At 58.4% G+C, this 13,975-nt stretch overlaps 1 protein-coding gene across 1 annotated transcript; it reads left to right on the plus strand.

The window, feature by feature from the left end:
- Nucleotides 1-1,168: 1,168 nt before the first annotated feature.
- On the plus strand, nucleotides 1,169-2,623 carry LOC124594701. The gene has a single exon (XM_047133069.1). The coding sequence runs from the start codon at nucleotides 1,169-1,171 to the stop codon at nucleotides 2,621-2,623; it is 1,455 nt and encodes a 484-aa protein (XP_046989025.1).
- Nucleotides 2,624-13,975: the final 11,352 nt, after the last annotated feature.

A 13,975-nucleotide genomic window follows, 5' to 3' on the forward strand; every position in this document is an offset into this window, starting at 1 on the left:
CAGCTGCTGTCCCGGACTTTGCCGCCACCACGCCTCCTGATGTCAGCGAGGAGGTCCTGCTGCCGATCACACCTTCAGAGGTGCAACAGCGGCTCCAGAAGGCGAGCAATACTGCTCCTGGGGCAGACGGAGTCACCTACTCGGACTTGCGACGTGAGGATCCTGGCTGCCACGTGCTAGCTAAGATCTTTTCGCGCTGCTGGAAAGAGCGGAAGACTCCGGTGCAGTGGAAAATATCCACTACCGTCCTCATCCACAAGAAAGGGGACGCCTCGGACGTGACAAACTGGCGGCCTTTAGCATTGAGCTCTACCATCTCTAAGCTCTTTGCTGCAATCGTTGCGGACCGCACTTCTCTCTGGGCGGAGCGTTTGAACCTGCTCTCCCCAGAACAGAAGGGCTTCCGCACGTTTGAAGGCTGCTACGAGCACAACTTCATTGTGCAAACGGCAATTGATGATGCAAGGCGCAGGGGAGGCCAAGCATGCTTTGCATGGCTTGATCTGGCGAATGCTTTCGGTTCAGTGCCTCACGCTCACCTCCTTGGAGTACTGAGCAGGATGGGACTACCAGAGCAATTGCACCATCTAATTGCCGACATGTACGATGGTTGCTCCACCCGCGTCCGTACATCTGACGGACTAACGGAGGAGATAGAGATCCAGGCAGGGGTCAAGCAGGGCTGTCCACTGTCGCCCATCGTCTTTAATCTCGCGCTCGAGCCGGTACTTCGCGCCGCAACCTCACTCAGAAATGAGTGTGGTATTCCGCTTAGCGGCGTCAGTGTGAGTGCACTGGCGTATGCGGACGATATCGTGCTTCTGGCGCGGGATTCGGAGGCGATGCAGACGCTCCTCAATGTTGTGGTGAGGCGGCGACGTGGGCCGGGCTTACCTTCAAGCCGTCGAAGTGTGCCACGCTTCACATCCGCCGTCGGCAGACGCTAGGCTCGGTATTCGCCCTGCAAGGGGGAGAACCAGCCGTGCTCGGTGCGGGTGACGCCTACCTCCATCTTGGCGTTCCCACCGGGTACAAAGTCACGCAGACGCCAACGGATGCGATCGCGGCAATTCGACGCGACTTGCAGCACCTGGACGCTTCCCTGCTGGCTCCCTGGCAGAAGATTGACGCTGTGCGTGTCTTTCTCCTCCCTAGGCTTGACTTTGTCATGCGGGGCGGAGCGGTACGCAAGGGGCCGCTATCTGCACTCGACAAGGCAGTGAAAGCGGCTGTCAAATCATGGCTGTTCCTCCCACAGCGTGCGTCCACCGAACAGCTGTACCTCGCGCTGGGAGAGGGAGGATGCGGCCTGACGCCGCTCGCGGACGCTGCGGACATCTCCACCATCGTCCATGGCTTCCGCATGCTGCACTGCGACGACGCCACCGTCCGCGACATCGCCTGGGCCACTCTAACTACGGCCGCGCGCCGCCGACTGGGGAGGGAGCCGAGTCGTTCCGACTTGGCCACCTACCTTAGCGGCAGCACTGAGGGTGACCTCGCACGCGACGGAGGTGACATCCAGTCACTGTGGACGCGCGTCAGGAACGCCACAAGGCGCCTAGCGCCGCGTGGCGTCACCTGGCGCTGGAGTGAACTGCTTTCCGAGTTGCAGGTGGAGGTCGGCGGCCGACCCGCCATCGCTGACGACGCGGAACACGGCGGCATCGGAGGGGTGACGCAGCCGGCCACGGAGGGGACGGCGCCTGGGACTACACGACACCTCGAAGATGGCGGCGATGGACCGCAGCACGATGATGACAGCGTGGGACGCACCGCCAACACTGGCGTCGAGCATGTCCGGGTGGGAGGGGGCGCCAAACGTCTTCTCTCGCGGACGCTCCGCGAGTGTCTGAGGCAGCGCCTGCGCCACATTCTACTCAGGAAACCGGACCAGGGGAAGGTGTTCGAGTGCACCAGGGAGTCCACAGCGTCCAACCACTTCATAGCGGGAGGCAAATACACCCGCTTCGCAGACTGGCGCTTTATCCATCGCGCCAGGCTCGGAGTCGTGCCTCTGAACGGTTGTCGCCGCTTTGATGGGCGGGCCAACAACAACAAAGCCTGCCGACGCTGTGGCCACGACAACGAGACGCTCCCGCACGTAATTAACGCGTGCATGGTGCACTCAGCAGCCCTGCAGTATCGCCACAACGCGGTCCTCAACCGCCTCGCGACAGCAGTCGCAGGGCGGCCAAGAAGAGGAAACACTGCTGTTCCTGACATCAGGATCAACCAAGCCGTCATAGGGGACAGCAGTGGGCTGCGTCCGGACCTCGTAATAACTGACGAGGTCGCGAAGACTGTAACCATCGTCGATGTGACAATCCCCTTCGAGAACAGGCGGATTGCGCTCGACAACGCTCGGCAACTGAAGAGGATAAAGTACGCCGACGTTGCGCGCGGATTAGCCGCTCGCGGCTATTCCGTCACTGTCGACGCCCTGGTTGTCGGCAGTCTGGGGGCGTGGGACCGCCAGAACGATGCAGTGCTTCGGCACCTAGGCATCGCTAGCCGCTACTGCCAACTGATGCGGCGGCTGATGGTGTCTGACACCATCAAGTGGTCCCGCGACATTTACGTGGAACACATTACTGGCCACCGCCAGTATGTGTCCCCCTAGACTGTGGCATGCTCTGACGTCAGGCTGCGAGACCTTCGAGACTGCAGTCGTCGGAGAACTTCGAGGTCGGTGCCTTCGTGACGTCGGCGTCGAGATTCTGCTCCACGACGCGGGACCGCGGCGCCACACCATCTTCGCGCCGCACTGCAGCAGTGCCGAGTCAGTAGCGGTGCGTGCGGTGCTGCCTGGTGCCCCTCCCTCCGTGGTGTCCGCCGAATATGGCCCCCACCTCGGTTGGCGCGGTGCTGGGCGGCGCCGAACGTGTGCCTACTGCCCGGCAGTCTCCAGCCAGCGTGGGAAGCAACGCCCTCCTGCCACGACACCCCGGTGACGTCTGCCGCAAGGCGGACAGAGGGGAGAAGTCCGGCTGTGTGTAACCCGCCTGCGTGCGTGGCACACCAGCCGCTGGCAGCCGTGCATGTGCAGTGTGCTGTCAGGGCATGGAGAAGAATGCAATAAATAAAATAGACCCTAAAACTAGGTCCAAACTTTCCCCAGTGTGAATTATCTAAGGCCGCGCCTATCGCGGAATTAATCTTAAGGTAATATACTTAAGCATCCGCGCCTAACGCGGTCTTCCAATATTTAAGTAGTGGGCTTAACCCACGAACTAGAATAAGATTCAACTATTTAAGTGCGGTTAGAACCGTTTACTATATATTTTAACTTAAAATTTTCATTAAATTTGTAATACTCGATTTATATAGAGTCATGAATATTCTTTCTTAAATTTATACTTCTTAAAACTGTAACTAAGAATTATCTCGGAAAATAAAAATCTGTTCTTATCAGCTTAATATGGGCTAATATGATTTCTGCACCGGGAAGCGGTCGCGCTTATTTTCCTGTTTCAGGTCCACGACCTGAACAATGGAGCTCGTGGTGACGCTGCCGGCGGAGGTCTTCCGCTGCCGGATCTGCTTCGTCACCAAGGCTGCCGGGAGACCAACTTTTGGCGAGTACAAGGACCACGCGGCCCCTCTCCGCCAGTACGGGAGGCTGCACGACCCGGAAACGGTCCCCGTTTTCGAGTGTCAGTTTTGCGGCCGACGCGGCCCGCGGCTGAAGACGCTGCGGCTACACCAGCGGCTCTGCAATGCAGAGTCCGCAACCCCCGGCGCTGCCAGTCGGGGGAGAGTGAGTATGGGACACGATGCCGTGTCTGGCTCTCTGGGGCACCCAGAGAGGTCGGCCGGCGGGAGGTCACAGGCGAGGGCCCCCGAAGCTAGTAGGACAGGCCCTTCGTCCTTAGTTAGTGCTGGGCGAAAGCCACAGGCGAAAGCGGCCCGGGAAGCTAGTACCACAGGCGGCCTAGCCTTAGATAATAGAGAGGGGCTATGGCCACAGCCCAGTCCGGTCCCCGAAGCTAGTAGGACAGACCGGCTGGACTTAGGTTTAACTTACGCGGCGGTACTGACCCGCAGCAGCGTGGTGGGCTCACAGGCTGCCTTGCCCTCACCTTGTGTGAGTGTGCAGGCGTCTGCGACGCCCAGGACGGCGGTGGTTGCTACCCCCGCGTCGTGCGTACTGTGTGTGCGCACGCCGAGGAGGTCTGGCATCCCCCTGCCGATACGCTCCGCGACGTCAACCGCGTCGCCACGAGTGCCGAGCGCAAGTTCGGGAGGCGAAGGCAGCACGCTGCCGACGCCTGCCGCCGAACGCGTCGCTCCGGCCAGAGGCGCAGTGTCCGGCAAAGGCCGCGGCTCGCCGCTGCCCGCGCCGGCCATTGCACCCAGTGGCGTACGCTGGCCACGTCGTGCGGGATCCCCAGTCGAGTTCGCGATGCCGACGAGCGAGGACGATGCGCGCGCGGCCGGGGCAGCCGCCTCGGACGAGCCGGAGTCGGCCGCTGGTCGGTCGGTTGGGCCTGGCCCGCCGGACGTTCCAGCGGCCGCTCCACACTGGACGGATCCCAGGTTGACGACCCAGGCTACGGCACCGGTTCATGACAGGATCGAACGACGATCGACAGGCGCTATTCGACCGCAGAAGACTACACACCACACGACGAAACCGTATTCGGACGTCGGACATACGTCACATCACGACGGACGCAGCAATGAAGACGACCGCCAGGACTACGCCAGAAGACTCGATATATGTCGGGAGGAGGACAAAAAAACGCTGAAGGACATACAACGCCTAATCCGCTATTCACGGGACACGCAAGAGCAGGATAACGACACCTGTCTGGCATCTCCATCTGTGGACTCAGATGTCGAATCACAGCACTCCCACCAAACGGTCGACGACGCGGAGATGGCAGCGGCCTTTCCAGCAGAAAACGACAACGACTCCCCACACGCAGAGGGGGACTTTACGCTCGTATACAACAAACGGCGCAGAAGCAACGCATTAGCCAAGGACTTAGCCCACCCGGCTAAGAGACGAACGGAGACCATCCCCACAACGAACCGATTCGCCCCACTGGCACCTCAAGCTGCGCCTCCATCAACCACCAACAAGCCGCAGGCACAGACTTCTAATGCCGCAGAAGCCGTGGACAGAGACAAGAATGTGCTTCGCAAAGTGCCCCCAGTCACAATTTATTACACAAAGGATTACGTTCACCTCAATGAAACGCTCAACGGACTTCTAGAGGGCAACCTTAAAGCTATATACCAAAAGGACCGCATCAAATACCACTTTGAGTCCTTCGAAGACCAAAGGCGTGCAATAAAATTTTTCACGAACCACAGCTTCTCCTATTTTACGCATCAAGCACCAGGCGACAGGGAACTGAAAGTAGTTGTCAAACGCCTTCCGGCGGAAGTTACCGAAGAACAACTTTCCTTTGCCCTCAAGGAAAAAGGCTTCAAAGTGCTACAAGTCTACCAATTTAAGGAACGCGACGAGAAGACGAAACAATTGATACCGCAACCTGTGTACCGAGTCACCCTCCCATCCGGAAAAGACAGTGACAAGATCTATGATGTCAAATACCTGCTCTACACACGAGTGATAATAGAAACCTATAATAGTAAAGAAGGACCAGTCCAGTGCCGACATTGCCAACGTTTCGAGCATACAGCGAACTACTGCAGCATGCCAGCACGCTGCGTCCGCTGCGGTGGATCCCATAAATCATCGAATTGTACCCATCCTAGGACGGCGCCCCCAAAGTGCGCCAATTGTGATCAAGAACATCCAGCGACCTTCCGTGGCTGCCCCAAATTTCAAGAACTCCTACGGAAATATACTAGAAGGACACCAAAGAAGTCGACCCCACAACGGCCTATAATTGTTAAGAACTCGGCCATGGCAGCGATTCCGGCCACCCAACAACAAGCGGCACCTCTCCCTGTGGAAACAATCGCCTCTCGACCACAACCGGCACCCAGAGTGACTCTACGACAGGCAAGACAACAGCGCTCGTACTCCGAAGCACTACATGCCCATCCACCGACGCCAACACCAGTGGAGACGTCATCTGCCTGGTCGACCACCTTTACACCAGCGTTAACAGATATTCTTCAACTACTCACCGCCCTCCAGCAGAAGCTGACGTCTATTCTCTCGCTTGTCGAAAGCGTACTGACAGCTTTTCAAACACCCTAAATGGATAGACGGCATCACACGAGGAATCTTAACTTCTGCATTTGGAATGCCAACGGCCTGAAACTGAAGAAAATAGAATTCACGGACTTCTTACATCGCCACAAGATAGACGTAGCATTTGTCTCCGAAACACATCTCCGTGAGTCAACCGACCTCCGCTTGAGGAACATGCACATCTACCGGACGGACAGACGGGACCGCAGTTCTGATCAAAAAATGCATTCGTCATCACCAAGAACGTTTACCCCAACTCCAGACTTTAGAGGCCACGGCAGTAACAATCCACACGACGCTCGGAAACATTACCTGTATTGCGGCTTACCTTAGCCCAAAGAAGCCTCTCCATCCCGAAGATCTTTACGCCGTTACAGAGGGTTACGACAAGATCCTCCTTGGAGGGGATCTTAATAGTAAACATGTTGCCTGGAATTCCCGTAAGACTAACCCAAAAGGACATATGTTGTTTGCACTGGCTGAGAATTTACATGTTTCTGTCCATGGACCACGGGAACCGACGAGGATACCTTACGTCCAGACACAAGACCCTGATGTTCTAGACATCGCCATAATCAAGAACATCAACCCGAATCTCCAACTGCGGACGCTGGATGATCTTTCGTCGGACCACAGACCGGTGTCAGGACTCATAGAGAGGGCTACTTTGCAACTCCCACTGCCGACGACAAGAACTTACGACTGGCAGCAGTTCCAAGCGTACCTCAACAACAATGTGCGACCAACCCAGGTTGTTACTACCAGCGAAGCGATTGATGTGGCAGTCGCAGTACTCACGAAGAAGATTAACAATGCGAAACAACGAGCACTCATGGAGCACCTGCAACCAGAAGTCAATTATGACGAGTTTCCACCACCACTGCAGGAACTTAAGACAAGGCGCAAGCGATTTCGGAAACGATGAGTCCATTACCGCCATCCGGATGATAGACGGGAGACTCACAGACTAACCCGAGAACTCCGGCGGAAGGTTCAGGACTGGAAGCAACACACGTGGGAACTCAAAATGGACAACTTTCTATTACGCACCAAAGATGAATGGCGAATAGTTAAAAGTCTCAGACAGCAACAGCCCCCCAAAAGGGCAATTCGAGGACCCCATGGCCTCTTGTACGACTCACTGGCGCAGGCGGAGCTGTATGCGGATACATACCAACAACAGATGACTACGCCCCCCACAGAGGATGGAGATGATGCACTCCACCGTGCAGAGGAGGACACAGCGGCGGAATGGGAAGCTATTCGGGACGCCCCGATCAACACTATGCCCCGGCTGACAACGCCGGAGGAAATTCGGAGGATTATCAAGTATAGCAAACACACCTCACCTGGAGCAGATAGAATCAGCAATACGGAATTGAAACACCTCCCGAGAAAGCCTGTTGTGCTTCTCACCCGGATAGTGAACAGCTGCCTCAGGACTGGATACTTCCCAGAGGCATGGAAGATTGCCAGAATAGTGCCAATACCAAAACCGGGCAAGGATCTCTCACACCCTGACAGCTACAGACCCATAAGTTTACTGCCAACGCTGGGAAAGGTCCTGGAACGTGTCCTACTGAAACGCATGCTGGACATCCTTGTGCACACAACATCATCCGACCAGAGCAGTTTGGCTTCCAGGCGAAGCTATCGGCTGAGTTACAACTACTGCGCATCACGGAATCTATCCAAGACAATTTCAACAAGAAACGACATACTATTGGAGTATTTCTCGATATAGAGAAGGCTTACGATAAAGTATGGCGACGCAACTTGATCGTCAAGCTCCGACGTACCACTCCCCTACCAGACTGCTACTTAAAACTTCTCGATAATTTTCTTCAGGATCGCAGATTATATGTTCACATTGACGACAAGAATTCAACAACACGGCCTGTGCTTGAAGGACTTCCACAAGGATCGGTCATATCTCCACTGGTGTTTAATTTATATATTAACGACCTCCCGACGGTGCCACATGTTACTGCCAGTTTCTATGCCGATGACACAGCGCTCCTGACTGCAGGCACCAGAATGGACCACCTCGTCACACGGATGCAGCGCCAACTAGATTTAGTGGACCACTGGACCCACATGAACAAAATAACGGTCAATGCAGAGAAAACCAAAGTTATTGTCTACACACGTCGGGGACCCATCGTCAATGCACGCCTACGGATATCAGACCAGCCACTCCCCTGGGCAACAACTGTAAAATACCTGGGAGTGCATCTGGACGCCAAACTGTTGTATAGTCATCACATTGTGGAGAAGAAGACGTCTGGCCTCAAAATGCTGGGAGCTCTCCTCCCATTTCTGAAGAGCTTATACCTCAGCCAACGCACGAAACTCCAGTTGTACCATGCCACAGTCGAACCATCTATTTTGTATGGATCGACCTCTTGGGGTACTACGTGTGCCACTAACTACAAGAAGCTACAGGTTGTACAAAGCAGATGCCTACGATGGATCACAGGAGCCCAATGGTGGATCCGAAATCATGACATTCATCGAGCCTTAAGCGAATCTTACCTCTCAGGCAAGGTCAAGGAGAAGGCACGAACCTTATTTCGGAAGTTGGACATGACACGTGACAGTACACCGCAACTCACCACAGTAGGTGTGGTAGAACCATTACACAACCACAAATATAAAGTACCGAAGGCGATAGTATTTGAGCCGCCGTAAATGATATCCCTACGTAATTCTCCATAATTTAAGGACATATCGTTCTTTAGCACTTCTACACACGTTTTCAAACACACACCGAAAGCAGCGAGTTAAAGGACCCTTTTGTGTGCCCAAACTAAAGCTGAAAGAAGGATAAATAAATAAAGAGAAAATTTTTACCCCTTCCATTCCCTACAGAAGTAAAAATCAACGAAGTTGATCAGACTTCAGCACCACAAAAAAAAAAAAAAAACGTCGTGCGGCTGCCGCAGGCGCCTCCCGCCCGCCATCTGTCGGGAGCGTGGGTACCGGCCTGGGGCTGCCGCCCGCATTCGCTACGCCGCCAACAGGTGGCTCTGCGATGCGGGTGGACAGTGGCAGGCAGGCTGCCTCGCTCGCCGCGGCCGGTGGTGTTGTCACTCACGGCGCAGCGGCGCCGTTGGCTGACGCACTAAAGGCCGCGCGCTCGGCGGATGCACCGGACGGTGTGACGCTTGTGCGGTCGCAGACGTATACGCGCCGCGTTTCCTCTGCCCTGGCGGCGGCTACGTCGATCCCCGCTCAGACAGGGAGTGCTATTAAACAAAAAGCTCCTGTTTCAGACAATGAGTGGCACGTAGTCACCCCACGGAGGGACAGACGCCGTGCTGCAGGACGCAGACCACCGCCTCCGGACCGACGGCGCATTATACCGCCCAGTCCGCGTAGCAGCGGTCCGGCGCGAGTCAACGCGGCTGAGCGGCCGGCGCGAGCTACACCTCGTGTTTCACGCGCCGGCGGCAGGGCGCGGGCGACCGCTGGGCCATCTGTTGGCGGCGTGGCAAACAACAGCCGCGGGGCGCCGGGCCCGAGAGGCAGGTCGGCGCGAGCAACACCTGGAGGCGCCCGGCCGGCGCGGGCTAGCTACACCAGCCACCTCAGCGCCATCTGGTAGCGATCGTCGGGCACCCAGTCCGCGTAACAGCCGTCCGGGGCGAGCCGGCGCGTCCGGTCTGTCGGCGCGAGCTACACCTCGTGTTTCTTGCGCCGGCGGCGGGCCGCTGGCGACCGCCGGGCCATCTGTTGAAGGCGCGGCGAACACCAGCCGCGGTGCGCCCTACCCGAGCGCCAGGCCAGCGCAAGCTACACCGGCCCCTGCTGCTACCGCTGCGCTACCTGTCAACGGCGCGGCGACCGAAAGCAGCACTGCGCGGCCCACGCCAGATGGCAGCACGGCACCACCACCGACGCAGACGACGGAGCGGCGCGACGTGAATGGAAGGGCTGCAGCTGCATCTCCGAGACATGGCAGCAAGAAGAGGAGATGCCGACGCCGTAACAACCGTCCCAGTCCCAACCCTCCGCCGCAAAACTCCTGTCCTCCACCAGACTTGACCAACCCTCCTGTACCCTCCGAACAGGGCACAACCGAGGCAGCTCCGCCCTCCCCTCGCCCGGCCGACGCTCGGCTAACGGAGAGGCAGCGGCGCTGGCTGGCGGCCCCGGAGAGCGTCCACAACCAGCCGTGGGACGCATTCGTCGCGGCCGTCGGGGACTTCATCTCCGAGATCGCCGAGACGAAGCCACAACGCCAGGCAGCCGGAGATCGACAGGATGGGCCACCTGCAGCAGCGCACCGCGGCCAGGGCCGCGCCGACGCTGCTGCCAATCCCCCTCCCCCTGCCCTACACGCGGCCGCGGTGGGCAGCGCGGTGGGCGTGGCGCACGGCGCGCGGCGGCCGCCGAGCGTCGGTACGACGCGAGTGCAGCGTCTGAGATTCAGAAGCTGTACCGCGCGGACCGGCGCAAGGCGATGCAGCGCGTCCTGGGCGAGACGTCGCCGTACTGCCAAATCGGTGGCAACGTGCTCACGGAGCACTTTAAGGAAGTATATTCTAAATCCGACTTTTCTGTTTCAGATGCACCAGCTGCTGTCCCGGACTTTGCCGCCACCACGCCTCCTGATGTCATCGAGGAGGTCCTGCCGCCGATCACCCCTTCAGAGGTGCAACAGCGGCTCCAGAAGGCGAGCAATACTGTTCCTGGGGCAGACGGAGTCACCTACTCGGACTTGCGACGTGAGGATCCTGGCTGCCATGTGCTAGCTAAGATCTTCTCGCGCTGCTGGAATGAGCGGAAGACTCCGGTGCAGTGGAAAGTATCCACTACCGTCCTCATCCACAAAAAAGGGGACGTCTCGGACGTGACGAACTGGCGGCCTTTAGCATTGAGCTCCACCATCTCTAAGCTCTTTGCTGCAATTGTGGCGGATCGTACTACCCTCTGGGCAGAGCGTTTGAACCTGCTCTCCCCAGAACAGAAGGGTTTCCGCACTTTTGAAGGCTGCTATGAGCACAACTTCATTGTACAGACGGCGATTGATGATGCAAGGCGCAGGGGAGGCCAAGCATGCTTTGCTTGGCTTGATCTGGCGAATGCTTTCGGTTCAGTGCCTCACGCTCACCTCCTTGGAGTACTGAGCAGGATGGGACTGCCAGAGCAATTGCACCACCTAATTACCGATATGTACAATGGTTGCTCCACCCGCGTCCGTACATCTGACGGACTAACGGAGGAGATTGAGATCCAGGCGGGGGTCAAGCAGGGCTGTCCACTGTCGCCCATCGTGTTTAACCTCGCGCTCGAGCCGGTACTTCGCGCCGCAACCTCGCTCAGAAATGAGTGTGGTATTCCGCTTAGCGGCGTCAGTGTGAGCGCACTGGCGTATGCGGACGATATCGTGCTTCTGGCGCGGGATTCAGAGGCGATGCAGACGCTCCTCAATGTTGTGGGTGAGGCGGCGACGTGGGCCGGGCTTACCTTCAAGCCGTCGAAGTGTGCCACGCTTCACATCCGCCGTCGGCAGACACTAGGCTCGGTATTCGCCCTGCAAGGCGGAGAACCAGCCGTGCTCGGTGCGGGTGACGCCTACCTCCATCTTGGCGTCCCCACCGGGTACAAAGTCTCGCAGGCGCCAACGGATGCGATCGCGGCAATTCGACGCGACTTGCAGCACCTGGACGCTTCCCTGCTGGCTCCCTGGCAGAAGATTGACGCTGTGCGTGTCTTCCTCCTCCCTAGGCTTGACTTTGTCATGCGGGGCGGAGCGGTACGCAAGGGGCCGCTATCTGGACTCGAGAACGCAGTGAAAGCGGCTGTCAAATCGTGGCTGTTCCTTCCACAGCGTGCGTCCACTGAACAGCTGTACCTCGCGCTGGGAGAGGGAGGATGCGGCCTGACGCCGCTCGCGGACGCTGCGGACATCTCCACCATCGTCCACGGCTTCCGCATGCTGCACTGCGACGACGCCACCGTCCGCGACATCGCCTGGGCCACTCTATCCACGGCCGCGCGCCGCCGACTGGGGAGGGAGCCGAGTCGAGCCGACTTGGCCACCTACCTTGGCGGCAGCACTGAGGGTGACCTCGCACGTGACGGAGGTGACATCCAGTCACTGTGGACGCGCGTCAGGAACGCCACAAGGCGCCTAGCGCCGCGTGGCGTCACCTGGCGCTGGAGTGAGCTGCTTTCTGAGTGGCAGGTGGAGGTCAACGGCCGGCCCGCCATCGCTGACGACGCGGAACACGGCGGCATCGGAGGGGTGACGCAGCCGGCCACGGAGGGGACGGCGACCGGGACTACACGACACCTCGAAGATGGCGGCGATGGACCGCAGCACGACGATGACAGCGTGGGACGCACCGCCAACACTGGCGTCGAGCATGTCCGGGTGGGAGGGGGCGCCAAACGTCTCCTCTCGCGGACGCTCCGCGAGTGTCTGAGGCAGCGCCTGCGCAACATCCTACTCAGGAAACCGGACCAGGGGAAGGTGTTCGAGTGCACCAGGGAGTCCACAGCGTCCAACCACTTCACAGCGGGAGGCAAATACACGCGCTTCGCAGACTGGCGCTTCATCCATCGCGCCAGGCTCGGAGTCGTGCCTCTCAACGGCTGCCGCCGTTTTGATGGGCGGGCAAACAACAACAAAGCCTGCCGACGCTGTGGCCACGACAACGAGACGCTCCCACACGTGATTAACGCGTGTATGGTGCACTCAGCAGCCCTGCAGTATCGCCACAACGCGGTCCTCAACCGCCTCGCGACAGCAGTCGCTGGGCGGCCAAGGAGAGGAAACACTGCTGTTCCTGACATCAGGATCAACCAAGCCGTCATAGGGGACAGCAGTGGGCTGCGTCCGGACCTCGTAATAACTGACGAGGCCGCGAAGACTGTGACCATCGTCGGTGTGACGATCCCCTTCGAGAATAGGCGGATTGCGCTCGACAATGCTCGGCAACTGAAGAAGATAAAGTACGCCGACGTTGCGCGCGGATTAGCCGCTCGCGGCTATTCCGTCACTGTCGACGCCCTGGTTGTCGGCAGTCTGGGGGCGTGGGACCGCCAGAACGATGCAGTGCTTCGGCACCTAGGCATCGCTAGCCGCTACTGCCAACTGATGCGGCGGCTGATGGTGCCTGACACCATCAAGTGGTCCCGCAACATTTACGTGGAACACATTACTGGCCACCGCCAGTATGTGTCCCCCTAGACTGTGGCATGCTCTGACGTCAGGCTGCGAGACCCTCGAGACTGCAGTCGGAGAACTTCGAGGTCGGTGCCTTCGTGACGTCTGTGTCGAGATTCTCCTCCACGACGCGGGACCTGCGGCGCTACACCATCTTCGCGCCGCACAGCAGCAGTGCCGAGTCCGTAGCGGTGCGTGCGGTGCTGCCTGGTGCCCCTCCCTCCGTGGTGTCCGCCGAATATGGCCCCCACCTCGGTTGGCGCGGTGCTGGGCGGCGCCGAACGTGTGCCTACTGCCCGGCAGTCTCCAGCCAGCGTGGGAAGCAACGCCCTCCTGCCACGACACCCCGGTGACGTCTGCCGCAAGGCGGACAGAGGGGAGAAGTCCGGCTGTGCGTGGCACACCAGCCGCTGGCAGCCGTGCATGTGCAGTGTGCTGTCAGGGCACGGAGAAGAATGGAATAAAACAAAATAGATCCTAAAACTAGCTCCAAACCTTCCCCGGTCTGAAATAACTAAGGCCGCGCCTATCGCGGGATTAATCATAAGGTGATATACTTAACCATCCGCTCCTAACGCGGCCTTCCAATATTTAAGTAGTGGGCTTAACCCACGAGTTAGAAT

This window comes from Schistocerca americana, chromosome 2 (assembly GCF_021461395.2).
Source record: "Schistocerca americana isolate TAMUIC-IGC-003095 chromosome 2, iqSchAmer2.1, whole genome shotgun sequence".
NCBI classification, from domain to species: Eukaryota; Metazoa; Arthropoda; class Insecta; order Orthoptera; family Acrididae; genus Schistocerca; species Schistocerca americana.